The 16,803-nt window shown below is 39.0% G+C and overlaps 2 protein-coding genes across 2 annotated transcripts; one reads left to right on the top strand and one right to left on the bottom strand.

The window, feature by feature from the left end:
• The first annotated feature begins 1,603 nt into the window (after window positions 1–1,603).
• On the top strand, window positions 1,604–4,258 carry tm4sf21a (transmembrane 4 L six family member 21a). Its single transcript, XM_008302601.1, has 5 exons — window positions 1,604–1,911; window positions 2,642–2,707; window positions 3,451–3,584; window positions 3,660–3,846; window positions 3,980–4,258. The coding sequence occupies exons 1-5, from the start codon at window positions 1,735–1,737 to the stop codon at window positions 3,986–3,988; spliced, it is 573 nt and encodes a 190-aa protein (XP_008300823.1). The 5' UTR covers window positions 1,604–1,734; the 3' UTR covers window positions 3,989–4,258.
• Window positions 4,259–4,312: 54 nt separating this feature from the next.
• Window positions 4,313–12,848, bottom strand: slc25a15b (solute carrier family 25 member 15b). The gene is made up of 8 exons (XM_008302602.1): window positions 12,821–12,848; window positions 10,407–10,496; window positions 9,679–9,937; window positions 9,435–9,572; window positions 8,184–8,359; window positions 7,595–7,753; window positions 5,340–5,465; window positions 4,313–5,127 (listed from the first exon to the last, which is right to left on the bottom strand). The coding sequence occupies exons 2-7, from the start codon at window positions 10,459–10,461 to the stop codon at window positions 5,344–5,346; spliced, it is 909 nt and encodes a 302-aa protein (XP_008300824.1). The 5' UTR covers window positions 10,462–10,496; window positions 12,821–12,848; the 3' UTR covers window positions 4,313–5,127; window positions 5,340–5,343.
• Between the last annotated feature and the right edge of the window lie 3,955 nt (window positions 12,849–16,803).

Here is a 16,803-nt window from a genome sequence, read left to right on the forward strand (position 1 = left end):
AAAATTGGAGCAGCGCTGGATTTTTGGGGCCAAGAAAAAATTTTAGGGAGTAAAAAAAATCTTCAAGGTTAGAAAATGTATTTAAATAACAGCAAATAACTTATTACTAATAACTAATTAATTGCTAAATAACTCATTTAAATTAGATGATTATTTACCATTATTGTCCTGTATTATTTGGCTTTAGAACTTTTTTTTTTTTTACATCGCAGTAATAGAAATAATTGATAATAAAACAGTCAATTTGAAATAAACTAATTAAAGAATATGCTGCTGATCCACTGCTATTGATGTGTGTTGTGTTGTCAGCACAATGTTACTGTACGTCATTTTCATGCAGTGACCTTTTAAATAAAAGCAAATGACATCTCTAAGCACACAATTATATTTGTTCATGTTTAATACATTATATATATATATATATATGTCTGCTGCAGTTGCAAACTTCAAAACTGCTTCAGAGGATGGCTGCTCTGCTCTGATGGCTGGTAAAGCAGACTGACAGTAGTCATAAATAGTGTTCAACTCATACAGCCCTTAAAATAATAGTGTTCCTCTGGTGAAAAAGGGAAGTCAGATTCTTCAGAATACTATCCACACTTACAACCGGTCAATGATTAACCTACAATGGTTAATGTTGCCTCAGCCAAGTGTTGCTTGGATACCACGGATGTTTTGGGATGTATGACTTATTCACCCCCCACCCCAAAAAAAAAAAAAAAGTTTAATTTCCTTCAGTTTTCTGAAGAAATCCAATAACTGCAGCTGAGAAACTGAAAAAAAAGCAGCCTGCCCAGTCACTTTTTAACCCTTTATGGGGCAAGTGACCATATTTGGTAACTTCCTTAAACGTTCAATATGTCAAACCTGTGTCTCTCCTCGAGGTTGAATTTTTTATTTTTCTTTAAAATCATAGACGGTCAAACTACCATATGTGGCAACTTCATTCATCTTGATTTGCAACATTTCTTTTTTTTTTTTGAAGTCACAAAAGTAAGAATATCTTCAAATATCCTTTGATAACAACCAAAGGCTGAAATTTTCACTTTCCAAGTACTTCAAGGAGTGCCCTATAAGGGGTTAACCATCCACAATGTGGTCATTTATCAGTGTTTTTGTTGAGGTGCATGTCAATGACACGTTGTTCTTGCTCCACTTAGTGTGCTGCCGCAGGTCTGAAGTCCAACCATGCTGTGACCCTGCAGTCACAATATGTCACCAAAAATCCTGTAAGGGATAGGGGGACTTAAAGCAACACCCGAAAGATAATCCAGAAACACCAAATATATTACAGCAACATGTGAGTAACTCTGAAACTGCGATCTTGGAGGTTTCATCACTCCACTAAACCTAATTATGTCGTGGTGACATGAGCAGCAAACAGCACGTCTGACTCATGTGACCTGGACATAGTCACATCTTTTACCATAAAATGTCCACATTACCTCCAATAACTCAACAAAACAAGCGTTGTCTCTCAGAGTTGCCATGGACTGACTCATGTATACCTCCGCAGCCTATCCCAGACTGTTTGTCCATGTTATCAGATTGTCAGCACACCTCCCACACCCTCCCATCACTCCCTCAGTTTCTATTCCCTTTGCAAATGCATTTACCTCTTTGGGTCAGTTTCAAGTGGAACCTCTCCCCGAGAACAGGAAGTTTCATCCGAGATTAAAACCCTTTGAAGACGAGGTTTTACAGCAGTCGATTAGCTCTTCTCCCTCTGACAACATGTGTACCGGAAGGTGTTCCCGTTTCATTGCGGTTAGTCTGTACCCTTTAGCGATCATATCCATCATCTGTAACATCGTGCTGTTCTTTCCTGGTGGGGACATCAAATATGCCAAAGATGGACATATAACTGAGGAGGTGAAGTACATGGGAGGCCTGGTCGGAGGGGGTGTTCTGGTGAGTTATCTTCTCTCTACTCTGGACGAGGAGCAGCTGGAAATTCCTTTCTCAGATATTACGCAGTGCTTCCTCCTAAAAATATTGTTTCTTCACTCTATTTTAGTTGTCTGAGTGCTACTTTTGTGCTTTAGGGTCTACTTTGTGCTGCATGATACTCTCCTGAGACACACCCAAATGTGACTGCTGAAAAACTTTTCTAGCAGATTCTAAATGAAGACAGCCCTCTGCAGTGTGTCCCAATGGTTTTATAGCTTAATATACAGCACACTTTTTAATGCAGACCCACTACAGTTAAACATGTTATCCTACTGGGATAGGTTTTCAGCAAACGTTGGTTGGTGTTTGCGGGACTATCCAAGCCAAAGCTGCCTCAATGAACGCTTTTTTTAATCATATTTATTTCTGAGTTTGTAGCGCTGTGTTTCCTCAGTGCATCAAGATATTCATTATCTGTTTATGAACCACCTGCCCGCTATAACACCCAATTTGGGATTAATCAGAAAGCAAATCCAGAGGTATCATCAGTTAAGTTTGCATTATTTATGTAATGTGCCACAACGTCTGTCAATTGAACCACTTTTGATATAAAATGTTTTTGCACAAGAATCACACAGGGGACACTTTAGAGAATATGAAAACCATCATTGCACCCTTAAGCACCCTTGCGTTGAGGACTAAATGATGATGCTAAATTGAACTGCTGTCAAACTCATGTGTCCTGCTGCAGGTGTTGCTACCAGCGCTTTACATTCACTTGACTGGGCAACAGGGATGCTGTGGAAATCGCTGTGGGGTGAGTCATGAATACAATAAGGTGTTTCAGGTGCTCCGTTATGGGCGAGGGGAGGCTTCAGTTTAAATGATTAACCATATAAACTACATGCTACCTATGCCAGTGGCCAAGAAAGTAAATGTGTAATCTGTAAACTATCAGGAAACAGTTAAAGATAGAGCAAGTCAGCAGAAATTAAAAATAGGAAATTGAAAATGCATGCAACAGAATGTCACAGAAACAGGATCAGAGTTAACTCATTCAATTAAGACTTTAAAAATAGCGTTTGTAGATGTACCTTCAGTGCAAATTTATGATAAATAAGAAGCATGTTGCACAAAATCATTGCACAACTAGACAGATTACCTGCGACACTTTTTTTTTCATTTTTAATGCAAATAGAAAATTTAAAAGTTCAAGACACGTGCAAAAACCTCATTTAAAAGTGTTTGAACCCTCAGTGCTACTTGTGTATATCGTTTCAATAACATCAAGATTAGAGGTGCATTCCTGATAATGAGTTTTGCTCCAGGCAGTTGTGATAACACTACTGCTTCACAAGTCTCCAAGCAGCCCCAACAAACTTGTTTCAGCGTGTTTGGTTTGGCCTGCAGTTTACCTAGAATGAAATGCCAGTGGTCAGCAGAGAGCCTGCTCCTCCTTAAACACTGACATGCTCTATTTATGAATTGAATGGGATTTTAAAAATGCATAAGCTGCATCAGAACTGTTCCTGACCTTTGATTATCCTCCAACCACTTCAGATGTTCTTATCAATTGCGTTCGCTGCGGTGGGTGTGGCTGGTGCCCTGTACAGCTTCATTGTGGCAGTGCTCGGTTTGCAGAACGGGCCCCTCTGCAAAGGTATCGTGGTCTGGTCAACGCCTTTTAAAGGCAGGTGAGTCACTTTCTGAAGACACGTGTTTGAATTTCTAAAGTCCTGCTCATTCATGAAGCTCCTCTTTCTGCGCAGTGACAACAACTACCTGACTGACAGCAGGTTGTGGGGAATATGCAGATCGCCTGAGAACATTGTGCAGTTTAACATTGCCTTGTTTAGCACTCTGTTGGCCACCAGCTGCCTGCAGCTGATCCTCTGTGCAGTTCAGATGATCAACGGGCTCTTCGGCTGCCTGTGTGGAACCTGCCTCAGCAAAGGGGTGAGATGAAGCTGAGCTCATGTCTGAAACAACATCACAGTCGGTTTTGCTCACTTGTAGGATATCTGAACCCACACGCTTCTCAGATATTCACAGAAAATCCTGACATCAACTCCACTCTTTGTACTTACAGGTTCTGTGAGCTGCTGACAGTCGACTGGTGCTCCCTGCTGGAAGACCGACGACAGTGTGCCTGACTGCACTTGCATAAAATATTCTTTTGGAAATTTTTGTTGTCTCTGCTTCACGACAGATTGTTATATATATATTTTTTGTGTGTGTATTTCATGCTTTATACTTTGTTATATTAACCTTCACAGGAATCTTGAATGCAATGCAGTGTATTGTGTTGTGAAAATGCACAGTATTAGTAATCGTTTGATCAGTTTTAAATAAATTGGTGTAAAAACAACCTCTGTGCTTAATTGTGTTACTCTTTTGAAAAGAAAAATACAAGACAACATTGTTCTTCACCGACACCTTTAATGAAGGTCGTATTAGTACAATGAATATCAGGATTGATATCTATATAAATACTTAATGCTAATCTCAAACTCAACACTTTTAAAATACCTACATTTCTGAATAAATGAATGATGAAGTACTGGAGTGTCTCCATGGAGTGTAAATGGCACATGATGAGGCAACTGATGTTTTTTTCATTGACATAGAAATAAAAGTTTACACAACTAAAGTGGTAGGTATTTTAAAAAAAACAAGGCAAATGCTGGGTCCCAAAGGAGTCACAACAGGAGTGGAAGATAAGGTGTCAACTCAAAAACAATGAGCATGAGGACAAATCAGGCGTAAAGCAGGCTGGCTTTGACGTTTGTTTTGAAGCCTGTCAGACTAGTGTCTGAAAAGTCAGCAAATGTTTGAGCATATTTGTCTTTTTATTGACAGAACTGCGTGTTTTGTTACCAAAAAAAACAAAACTGAGGTGTGATCTTAAACCCACCAGTGAGTGATTCCATATTGTAGAAGGCTATCGTTACAACACGTTTTAGGTAACTTCAATGAGCTCGTATACGCCACTTGACTTTTTTGCATTAAATCTTTACGCGCTGAGCAGTTTGTGCATTAAAGAGAACCTTGCGACACAACAGAGTGTTTCTGTTGTTCATGTAACTCGTCACCTGGCAGATATAGAAATGTTTGTATGACTTTGTTGAGGTAGACATAAAACAATAAACTGGAGTGTTCGTCATAAAGAGGTTGCTCGGTACCGTTTCTCATACGCTGCATGTTGGCGACAGCTTTTTCGGAGTGTTAAAGTCAGATCTAAAAAAAACCATATGAATAGTAGGATTTAGATACAAACACTATGCCAAAGGTAATGTTGTTACAGCTTAAAAAGTCATGGAGTGTGGCAGTTTCAGTTGGATAAAACCAAAAGCAGGAAATGGTGAAAAACCAGATCCCACACGTGAGGTTATATGGCTGTAATACTTTCAGTTCACTGCTTCGTCTACGTTTGTGCTACGCTTGTGGACCTGTTTAGCCGTCAAACTGCTTCATCATGAGCTTGCGGCTGACTTCGTAACCCAGGAACAGCGCTCCGTTGGCGGGGAAGGTGCGCACCATGGTGGGGGTGAGCCCGGAGTAGAGCGCCCTCACACCTACACAGGAGAGAACAGCACCATTAGATTTAATAACTTCTCTTCTTTGTCAACCAAGAATGTTTTTTACTAGAACATCTGAATGCAGAATACAAGCAGCGTGTGGTTTGAGCTGGACAAGTTGATACTTCGGATCACAACAATTCTGTTTTAGAAATCAATTCATACATTAGACAAAAAAAAAATAATCCTCTGATTCAAAGTAATCATGTATTTTATCACAGTAGAGAGTGGCTACCAGCAGGCTCTAGAGTAATTGGACCTGACTAATAGGGAATACTTCTTCCCCTCTTTTCATAATCATATGCGAGCTACTGAAGCGGAGAAGAAAGGTGCTGCTACGACGAGACAGACTTCTATCACCGAGTCCTTTGGCAACAGAAGTAAACATCCACGTACAGAACGACGGCGTAGCTATGGCAACAATCATCACCAACTGTAGGTAGTGCTTCATGTCCGTATAGGCTGTGGCTTGTGTGTCAATGTTTAAACAATTCTTCAAACTATAAGATACCGTTTTAATAAAATTGATTGAAATAAATATGATATTGAACAAAAATAAATACGAAGTAAGCAATGAACTAAATAAACGCCTCAATAAATATCTGTATAAAACTTTTAACTTCCGCTTGAGATTTAAATCCCTGAACTGACCTCACATCAATTCAATTTAAAAAAAAGAGTGTATTCACTGTGTCATACAGTATATTCTGCGTATTTATCCTTGAACTGCACCTTCTACATGAGTAAGACTTAATAATGTGTTATTCTCTGCTTTATTGTCGTTCCCTTAGAAATGTGGACGTCCTAATTATTCACCTGCAAGGCAGAATAATGTAACAGCCCAGATTACATCACAGAGGAACAGAGACGCTATTGTAATGAGAATGAAGGTCTCATTATAGCTCAGAAGGTCATAAGCTGTGAGTGTAGAGTTCTCCTAGGGATTTTCAGTAGTATCGGACTGAAGATATGATAATAAATGAGACTTTAGAGTCTTAAAAGGGGGAAATATGTGGAATATTCTGTTTACTCTGTTTAAAACATTTAAAATTTATCATTCACATTATATTCCTGATATTGCTTTATATTACCTTTGATATAGTCTAAATATTATCTTAGATGATCACCACTGAAACTAGACGCTGGAAATATTGATTGTGCCACACTCGTGCGAAACCTGACTAGTTTTTGCCGTGAAAGAATGTAACCCGGCTCCAAGTCTGGAACAAGAGTCACCTGCTGAGGAAGCCAACACGACATTGTCAACTTCTGTCATGAACCTGAAATCACGCTCCACATAGACACTATGGATGAAGCCTGGCCTGAGCTCCTCCAAGATGCATTGTGTGTTTTTGCATTGAATGAAAGGTATAAAGAGATCATGAGGTTTTCTATCTTCTCAGTTCTTCTGCAGAATTAGTCTTTTTGTTTAAAATAAAACTCTAGCATGTTGAAACAAATCACGTCTGCTTCTGTTGACTTCTACCACAGCTTTATAATTATTTTCAAAGCCTATGCGGTGAAAGTGACTGCTTTATTGCCAATACTCATTACACTGCAATCTGTTTTGAACGATCTACTTTATAAGCAATAAACGTTATCTACTAAATGTAGGCCTGTGAGCAGCTGCTGTCCACTGACCCAGTCTCATTTGTTTTGACTGATAGCTGACAGATTACTGAATCATTTAGACATTTATTTTGGCTTTACCGATTTCACGTTTTTCACGATTTTCACTCCATTTTTCATTTCAATTTGAAAAACGCAGCATCCTGTAGATTTTCCTCCTTTCCCACAGTATTTTGACAGACTGCAAAAGTGGTTAAAGCTTAATAGCACGTAGCATGCAGTGTAGAGGAACTCAATCAGTCCTGTTTATTTCTGCTGGTTCTAGATGATTCTCAGAGCAGCAACACTTACAAGATGTCTGGAAAAGGAAATGAGCATCGTTGATTTTATAATTTGCTTTTCTGAACATAATCATTTTTACCCAACAAGATTAGTACTGATACTGATTTAGGGGACACCAGCTTGGGTTTGATTGGACATCAGACAATAAGTGGTATCACACATCACTGTAGGGACAACAAACTAAAGCAAAGCCAAGCCCCTCCTCTCCAGCTTACCTTCAGTCCGACCGATGGTCATGAAGGTTTTGAAAAACCCCGCCTGTTTGCCCGTCATAGACATGACCTGGATCCGAGACTTGACACAATCCATGGGGTAGACCACCAGCCAGAGACAGGCCCCTCCGAAACCACCGCTGAACACGATCGGAGCCACACCTTCAGCACACACGGTATCCAGTTAGACGCAAACACAGTGACATTCAATGTCAAACATATATGAATGAAGAGGAAATAGATTTCTGAAGCATAATACATCTTCATTCATAGGAAAATGTAAAAAGGAAAACTCATTCATTCATTGTGATAAACGGCACCAATTAACTTCTCTAGCCTCCACTTTTCACTCAAATCACCTCCTCTGGTTTATTTTTTATAGTAATTTTATAATTTTTCCAGAATGCCTTTCAATAATGCCTCGTGACCATGCTTGAAGGATAAATTTATTTTTGTATGAATGTTCAATATCAGCGCAGCATAAAAAGCTTTTCACTTCGAGTCTGAAGCGATGACGTCAACGGTTGACATTTGAAGGTCGTGTTTTCAACAGGAGTGAAATATATTTCTGCTCCGAGTATTTTGACGGTACCTATGTCATCCTTGTCACATTTCATGTAGTCTGCGAAGGCTGTGCGGCAGAGCTCGTAGGCACCGAAGAAGCAGAAGTAACCGGGGACCTCTCTGGCTATGGTGGTGGTCAGACCCTGGAAGAAGCCCACCATTCCCTCGTTCCTCATGATGGATTTCACCACCGACCACACCGAGCTTCAGACAGAGCAGAGGCAAAACATAAATACAAATAAGTGTGTCAAAAGATAACTTATTTTACTTGACTGCATTCATGAAACACTGGCTGTATACATTTCTGAACTCTGCCTAAAACAAATCCATTGGGGGCCGTCACAGAGCAGGCTCAGAGTCGATATGAACCACAGCACACACGTCAATGCAAATTACACAAAAAGACTTCAATTTGTTTTCCCTTTGGTAAAACGCAGATTTCATATTTAATATTTGTTCTAAAATATTACATTAAAGTTTGAGTATTTTTATTTTAAATCATATATAATATACATTCAATTTGAATTAGCATAATTATGATTATATAAGATGTAATGTTTAACTGTTTCTACATGTACACAGCATGCAATATTATTTGAAAAGGAAGTATTCTGACCTTACCGTTATTTCTATGCACATTTTTCCAACTTGAATGCTTTTCATTTTCAGGTGTTATTCATTCATTAGTTCAGATAAAACTGGTCAAAAACACGTTTAAAGAGCTCTGAAAAGTCAAAACTTGTAAAATATTTTTTAAATCGATGCAACACTCTAGACTTAGATAAAGTTTATTGATCCATAAGGGAAATTGTTTGAAATATAAATAGCCAAAGTATTGAGGTGTGACCGCTGGCCCATTCCTCCTGATAGAACTGGTATAACTGAGTCAGGTTTGTAAGCCGCCTTGCTCCACACGCCTTTTCAGCTCTGCCCACAAATTTTCTCCAGGATTGAGATCAGGGCTTTGTGTATACAGTGTATGTAAACTTCTGGTTTTTACTATATTCCCTTGAGAAAGACAAAACTTACATTTCCTTGTTTTTTTCCCCCCATTCAGGTTTGAGGTGTAACACCATTTGTATTACCTGAGGGCATCGTATTTGTTCAACAACAAAGTGAAACCTGAGGAATTTGCCCGATATTTGCACAAGCAGTGCAAACAACTTAAACTACTAGATAATAGGAAACACACAAGCATAAAAATGAAGGAATGTCAGAGTAAGTAATCCTTACAGTACAGTCACACAGACATATGCGTGACTATTTAAAAGCTACTTACTTCTGGCTCTTTGCGATCTTGCCTGATGCCTCCATTTCATACATGGCCTGCAGTCGACACTTGACAAGCTCGGTGGGGCAGAGCACCAGCGAGGAGAAGATGGACGCTACTGAGCCGGCACAGGCTTTCTGCATGTCGCTAACAGAGAGGGAAGGTTAATCAGAGAGACAGTTAGAGACACACACGTACTCTCAGGGTTGGTTTTGTGTTAACAGGGAGGACAGGCTGGTGAACATCCCCCTACCTCAGCACAGCGTCACTGTGCAGTCCGGCCGTGAAGCGGATGACCTGCTGGCAGAAGCCGTAGCTCATGAAGAGCACCGAGTTCTCAGCGATATTGGCCATCAGCGCCGGGGTGGTGCCCTGGTAGAGACCACGCAGACCCACTTGTTTGTAGGTGGACACGATGCAGTGGATGAATCCCCGGTAAAGCGTAGGAAAGGTCTGCATCTTGACCTTTGCTGTGTCCAGTGGCTGCCCACTGAAGACACATGCAGCTCCCCCTGGGAGGATGAGAAAAGCGTCAGCAACAGAAGTGACACGAACTAGAGTGTTATTAAAACTACAGGAGGAAAAAAAAAAAATCACAGTTTGCACAAAGCAAAGAGAGATAAGAATCGTGGACGGCTGCACTCCACTGAGCGCTATCAATGGAAACACAGAGAGAGAAACGAGCTGGAAAAAGACAGGAGTCATCAAAATGTCTCCACGTCACACATAGCAGGAGAAGAGCTGCACGATTCCTTCATAGGAGTTAAATATAACATATGATGCACACTCTCATGTTGTTCTTTTATATTTTACTATGTTGTTCTGCTTGGTGTTTTTATCCTTGAGATTATGTTATTTTCTTCTTTTATACATTTGGTGTTTTCATCCCCTGTATTTTAACACATGTTGTAGCACATTGAAACTGTAGCTTCAGAAAGGTGGTAAATTTAAAAAAGCTATTATTATGTTATTCTGAATCACCTATGGCTCCTGAAGAGAGGTCAATGACCGCCTGGACCACTGGGTGTGGAGCCATGGTTGTCAGGGGAGGGTTCTTCTTCTCTCAGCGACCTGGTAAAAAAACAAAGAAATGTACTGTAAGAGCATGATAATTAGAATAAACACAATATAATCACTCATTTGTGAACTTTTCATAACCCCTGACACAGTAAACGTGCTGGTGTTTCAACACAGGGAGCAGATCTGAAGACAGAAAGCAGCAGGTGGGCTGTAAAGTTCACGACAATAAAAGCCGACCTCGAGCGTGGCAACAGTAATTATTTACAGTGAGCCACGTAAGGGTTTGTATGGGGACGCAATAACTGTTGTGTTTGTTAAGTTGCAAATAGGTAAGTATTGAACATCACAACCATCAGATGATAGGTTTATAGAAGATAATACACTGATGAAAAGTGTGCGTTAACAGAAACCCAGACGACTGTGGAGTGTTTCTGAGATAAGAAGAAAAAAAGACAATTTAACTTTAACACTTTCACATAAAACAATGTCAGCTTCACTCCATCTTTTTCCTGTTGTAACTAATGATTACTTTCACTGTTGATTATTTAATTGAGTATTTTTGTTTGGGCTATTAAATGTCAGAAAATAGTGAAAATTCATAATCAGTGTTTCGCAGAGCCCAAGATGTCAAATTGTTTTGTCCACAACCCAAATATACTCAGGTACTGTACTGGTGCAAGGACGCAGCGGCCCCTTCAGGAGACTTCTGGTAGTTTAATCGGAGCAACTGGACTTGCTTGAGTTCCTTGAAGATGTTTCACCTCTCATCTGACTGACTAGTTGGGAGTTCCAGATACTTCTATCCTAAAGGAGCCATTCACACCTAAGCTTTGGTTTCAGCTGGGGGGTTGTTACTTCTCCCCCTCATTGTGTGAGTCGGTAGACCTCCCCCTGCCACAATGGGGTTCGTTGGGGTCTTTTGTGGCTGGATGTGGATGTAGTTGCTTCCTGGGGAGAGATCTCAGGACTGAATTGTAAACAGGTGAGAGACAATGCCTCAGACTCTCCCACCTTCTGGAGACAGCGACGACAAGCGTTTAGTGTCTTATCCCAGACAAATTCACATTTTAGAGGCTGGAATCGGAAAATTTCTAACTTTTTTTTTCGTAAAAAAAACAAAAATAATCCAAAATAATTAATTGAATGGTTAAGTGGCAGTTGATCATCCTTTAAGCTCGTCATTCAAACAGCTCATTACTCATCACAGACTATCTCAGTGTTACCTCTTCTTCCACTCAGCTGAACCAGCAGTACCAGTATTTCTCCTGTTAGTAATACTGTAATGACACTGCTGACATCATGTGGCTACACTGTAAAAGAAAACCTGTGAAAATTTGGCACCAAAATGTATTTTTAAAAAAAAGTAATAAAACAGCAAATAATCGAGGAGTTCATTTGCAAAAACAGATAACTCCATCTTCACAAACCTTCAGACAATATCAATCAAACTTAATGTCATTTCTACTGAGTCAAATCCACTAAACTTCAGTTTGATTGATATTATCTCAAGCAAACAACAAAAAAAGAAGTTTTCTGAAAATCTACAAAAATAGAGTTACCCGTTTTTTCAATTGTATATAATGCTATGTTTTTTTTTAGGAGTTTCAAATAAAGTTGTAAATGACGTAAAAGTGTAAAAATCCTGATTTTTAATGGGGACAATATGTACGGTTTTGGCCTCTTTGTTTTAGAGTCATTGTGTCAATTATACTTTTTTCCTTTGATTTTACTTGATATCATCTGTAACAATTAAAACAAAGAAACAAAAAAAAAACAGGAAAATCTGTACAATATCAGCTACAAAAATGACTTACTAGTTCTTTAAAATTTAGTATACACATTTTTTCTTCACATGATATCTGTGAAATAATGCTACTTTGGCCTTTTTTTATTATTATTTTGTATTTTTTTTTATTCCATCATTTCTGTAGTTACTATCTGCAATTTAGGAAAAAGTGGAAAATCTGTAAGATATCTGTATTTTAAAAAATAAAAAATAAAAAATTTACGCTTAAATTCTGTCGATAAGTGTTTATTTTTTACAGTGCACCCTCTTCCGGTCAGGACAGGACGGTCTCTTTATAAAGGACACCAGCAGGGGGGGACAACATGCTGTTCTTCCAGCAAGCATTTAACATTATATATTTTTAAACATATCAACTAAAGGACACTTGTGAGCATTTTCTTTCGTTAAGGCACCAAAACTAAGAGCAAAGCGTCAAACTACGTTTCTGTTTCGCGGATAACTTCCGACGTGTAGCAGCAGCAACCAACAAGTTAGCAAAGAGCTAAAGTTGCTGCTCGCTTCAACGCTGCTGCAAATGCTAAGTTAATAAGCTAACAGATGAGTTCAGTGAAAATTTAGAGATACAAACCTTACAGGACAGCGACAGGTTGAACTCGGAGCATCGAGGTGTCTCTACCGGTGAGGTTACCGTCGGTCTGACCGTTAAACATGTGTGACCGGTAACGTTATCGCAGCGAGCTGCTGAGACAAGCTAACGTGCTCCGGCTGCATGCTAACTCTCAGCGCCGGTAGTAAACATCCAGTTTATCTCGCTGCTATCTCATTTCTAAACCATCAGCTGCAGCCACAGTCAATGAATGGATCCGACATCAGTTATATGTGAGCGGAGGAGGAGGAGGAGGAGGATCCACAGACAGGCTGGAGGACGAGCCGAGAGGAGCCACTCTGATATAAATACCAGGTACCAAACAAACTTTCACTTTTTTGTTTAGTTGTGGATTGTGGTGTGAAGGACAGGATCTGGTTTGATGCTACTTTCTTTCTTTCAAAATGTCTCTTCTTATCTCCTCCTCGCATTTTCTTCCTCACTTTCCATTGAATGTCATCTATATACTATTAAACCTGCTATTGCTGATTGAAACTACAATCCGTCTCCTTGTATTTCCTCCTAATTCCTACTTTGTGTCTCCCTCTGTGCCCTACTTTGTAATTTAATGTCATATTTACTTATCATGTGTCATTACTACTTTCTTTCTTTTCTAGTCTAGCCTTATTTTAGCTTACTAAGTTTTTATTTTTGTGATGTATCACACTATATCTCAGCACTTTTCTATCACACACTGCATTTATTCTCATGTTATGTCTTGTTTTTTCTGGGCCATTTCTAACACATGAATTTTCTTCGGGGCTATTTAAGTTTTATTTTCTCTTAAGCTACATTACAAACTTGTACATTTCTCCAAAGTAAGCTTGTCCTATTTAAACCAGTATGATCGAGCTTTAATCTACACTGTGTGCACAATTATTAGGCAAGTGATTATTTTGACCACATCATCATTTTATCCATAATTTCCAACTCCAAGCTGTATAAACTTGAATGCTTATTGGATTTTGTGCATATCAGGTGATGTGTATTTGTGTAACGAGGGAAGGTGTGGCCTAAGGAGATCAACACCCTATATCAAGGTGTGCATAATTATTAGGCAGATTCTTCTCCTCAGGAAAAATGGGCCAACAAAGAGATTTAACTGACTCTGAAAAGTCAAGAATTGTAAAAAGTCTTTCAGAGGGATGCAGCACTCTTGAAATATCAAAGATATTGGGGCGTGATCACAGAACCATCAAACGTTTTGTTGCAAATAGTCAACAGGGTCGCAAGAAACTTGTGGAGAAGAAAAGACACAAATTAACCGCCAATGATTTGAGAAGAATCAAGCATGAAGCAACCAGGAACCCATTATCCTCCAGTGCTGCCATATTCCACAACTGCAACCTACCTGGAATGTCAAGGAGTATGAGGTGTTCAGTTCTCAGAGACATGGCCAAGGTAAGAAAGGCTGAAACCCGACCACCTCTGAACAAGACACATAAGTTGAAACGCCAAGAATGGGCCAAGAAATATCTGAAGACAGATTTTTCAAAGGTTTTGTGGACTGATGAGATGAGAGTGACTCTTGACGGACCAGATGGATGGGCCCGTGGTTGGATCAGTAACGGACACAGAGCTCCACTTCGACTCAGACGGCAGCAAGGTGGAGGTGAGTACTGGTATGGGCAGGTATTATTAAAGATGAGCTAGTTGGACCTTTTCGGGTTGAAAATGGACTCAAAATCAACTCTCAGACCTACTGCCAATTTTTAGAAGACACTTTCTTCAAGCAGTGGTACAAGAAAAAGTCTGCATCTTTCAAGAAGACTTTCATTTTTATGCAAGACAACGCTCCATCACATGTATCAAAGTACTCCACTGCGTGGCTGGCCAGTAAAGTCCTTAAAGATGAAAAACTAATGACATGGCCCCCTTCTTCACCTGACTTAAACCCTACTGAGAACTTTTGGGCCCTTCTTAAGCAGGAAATTGACAGTGAAGGTAAACAGTACACCTCTCTGAACAGTGTCTGGGAGGCTGTGGTTGCGGCTACACAAAAGTTGATTCTGACCAGATCAAGAAACTGACTGACTCCGTGAATGGAAGGCTTGTGACTGTTATCGAAAAGAAGGGCGGCTATATTGGTCACTGAGGGGTTTTTTTGTTTTTTTTTTAAATTTCAGAAATGTTTATTTGTAAATTTTGAATGTGTTTATTATACTCACTTTAACAGGTGAAAATAAACAAGTGAGATGGGAAAATCTTTGTTTTTCATTTAGTTGCATAATAATTCTGCACACTAATAGTTACCTAATAATGGTGTACATATAGATATTCTCTTAAGAAGGCCAAAACTTCACTTTTACTACTTCAATGTTCAAGTTTGAGGGTTTGTTAACATTTTGGATTGACCAAGAGCGCTGTAGTTGTACAATAACAAAATTAATCCTCAAAAATGTAACTTGCCTAATAATTGTGCACACAGTGTAGATAGAACGAGCTCCTCTGGTCTACGTCTACCTTTAGCACTCCGTACTTCAACGCCACTCTTTAATACGTTCTGCCCTTATTGTCCTCATACCACTTTTTCTACCAAAGTTCCAACATTTTCTTTTTTGTTTGAGCTTCGCCTTCTCCTTTACTACTACTACTACTAATAATAAAAAACTTTATTTATATAGCACTTTTCAAAACAGGGTTACAAAGTGCTGTACAGATTCAAAGAGAACTGTAGGAACAACATGAAACAACATTAAAAGAAGTAAAAAGCAAAAAATACATGCATAAATAAATAAAAAATGGTGAAGGTGAAACACACAGAGCATGAACGACAATATAAAAATATATAAAAAAAATAAAACCCAGTAAAAGAAGACAATTAAAAGACAATAAAGGAAGGAAGATAAAATGTACTGCCCTTAATACTGCCATCAAACGAAGTAAAAGTCCACTCATAAAACAACTCATGTAAAAGCACATCTGTATAAATGTGTTTTTAAAAGAGTTTTAAAGGAGGATAAAGTGTTTGCAGATCTGATCTCCTCAGGGAGACGGTTCCAGAAGGTGGGGGCTCTTCCAGAAAAGGCCCGCTCACCTTTGGTCCTACTAAATAGTTAACCTATTATCTTTTTCTTTTGTCATCTTTGGTAATCTTTTATCTGCATTGTCCTGACACTCGTTACCCTTTAATCCCGTCATGTGTGGAAACAGCTATTCCCAACTTTCATCTATTTTTCGTAGACTTTAAAAGACTTGCTGCAGAATCAGAGCACAGCTCCACCCTGTCGCATCTTATTTCTTCTATACATTGAAGACTAATAATCACTGCCATTATTTCAACTGTATAGAACGATAACTGTGATTCTTTTCGCTGAATCGATTTTTCAAAGCCTCCTGTTTCTACGTAAACATTTGGATCTATTCAATCATCAGTGAATATCTATAAATCATTATAAAAAAATATTCCTTCGCTTATCTAAATTATTTTTCTCCAATACAAAAATCATCAGTGACCTAGCCGTGGTTTAACATTCACGTTATGAATCTCAAAAGCCAAAACGCGCCACAAATCATCGCCTCTGATATGTGTTTGTAAAAGAAAAAAAAAAAGTAGCACCTAATCCACCAGCTTATGTGTAGTGAAGAAAAAACTGTCTTCTCGATATAAAAAAGCAGCACGCTTTTGACTTTCGATGCCGTAAAAAGCAGTCTTCGTTCAGGCTTTTGACAGCATATAAATTTGAATCACAAATGAATTATGGCACATTTGGTCTTCCATATTCTATATTGTACACCATGTACTGAATGTTAACACCTGATAATAAGATATAAAGAACACAACGAGGGTCTTGATCAGATGATAAGATTAATATAAATGTAGACATGGATTCTGAAAGCATTGCAGTAATTGTATTTTCCCCCCTTTTACCTGGACTGGGTAACACTGCAGTGCCTGTTATCCAAGTCAGATACAACGTTGATCTAGATCAGGACTCGCATACACACAGAGTGATCTTCTGACT

Source organism: Stegastes partitus, unplaced genomic scaffold (assembly GCF_000690725.1).
Source record: "Stegastes partitus isolate 25-593 unplaced genomic scaffold, Stegastes_partitus-1.0.2 Scaffold1843, whole genome shotgun sequence".
NCBI lineage: Eukaryota > Metazoa > Chordata > Actinopteri > Pomacentridae > Stegastes > Stegastes partitus.

What these genes read in the sequence shown, in the direction of transcription:
- tm4sf21a (XM_008302601.1), top strand. Translation starts at nt 1,735, where the DNA reads ATGTGTACCGGAAGGTGTTCCCGTTTCATTGCGGTTAGTCTGTACCCT. An exon ending in GCTGTGGAAATCGCTGTGGG is followed by an intron (nt 2,708 to 3,450) that starts GTGAGTCATGAA and finishes CAACCACTTCAG; the next exon opens with ATGTTCTTATCAATTGCGTT. An exon ending in TCAACGCCTTTTAAAGGCAG is followed by an intron (nt 3,585 to 3,659) that starts GTGAGTCACTTT and finishes CTTTCTGCGCAG; the next exon opens with TGACAACAACTACCTGACTG.
- slc25a15b (XM_008302602.1), bottom strand. Translation starts at nt 10,461, where the DNA reads ATGGCTCCACACCCAGTGGTCCAGGCGGTCATTGACCTCTCTTCAGGA. An exon ending in CCTCTCTTCAGGAGCCATAG is followed by an intron (nt 9,938 to 10,406) that starts GTGATTCAGAAT and finishes TCATCCTCCCAG; the next exon opens with GGGGAGCTGCATGTGTCTTC. An exon ending in GACCATCGGTCGGACTGAAG is followed by an intron (nt 5,466 to 7,594) that starts GTAAGCTGGAGA and finishes TCTCCTGTGTAG; the next exon opens with GTGTGAGGGCGCTCTACTCC.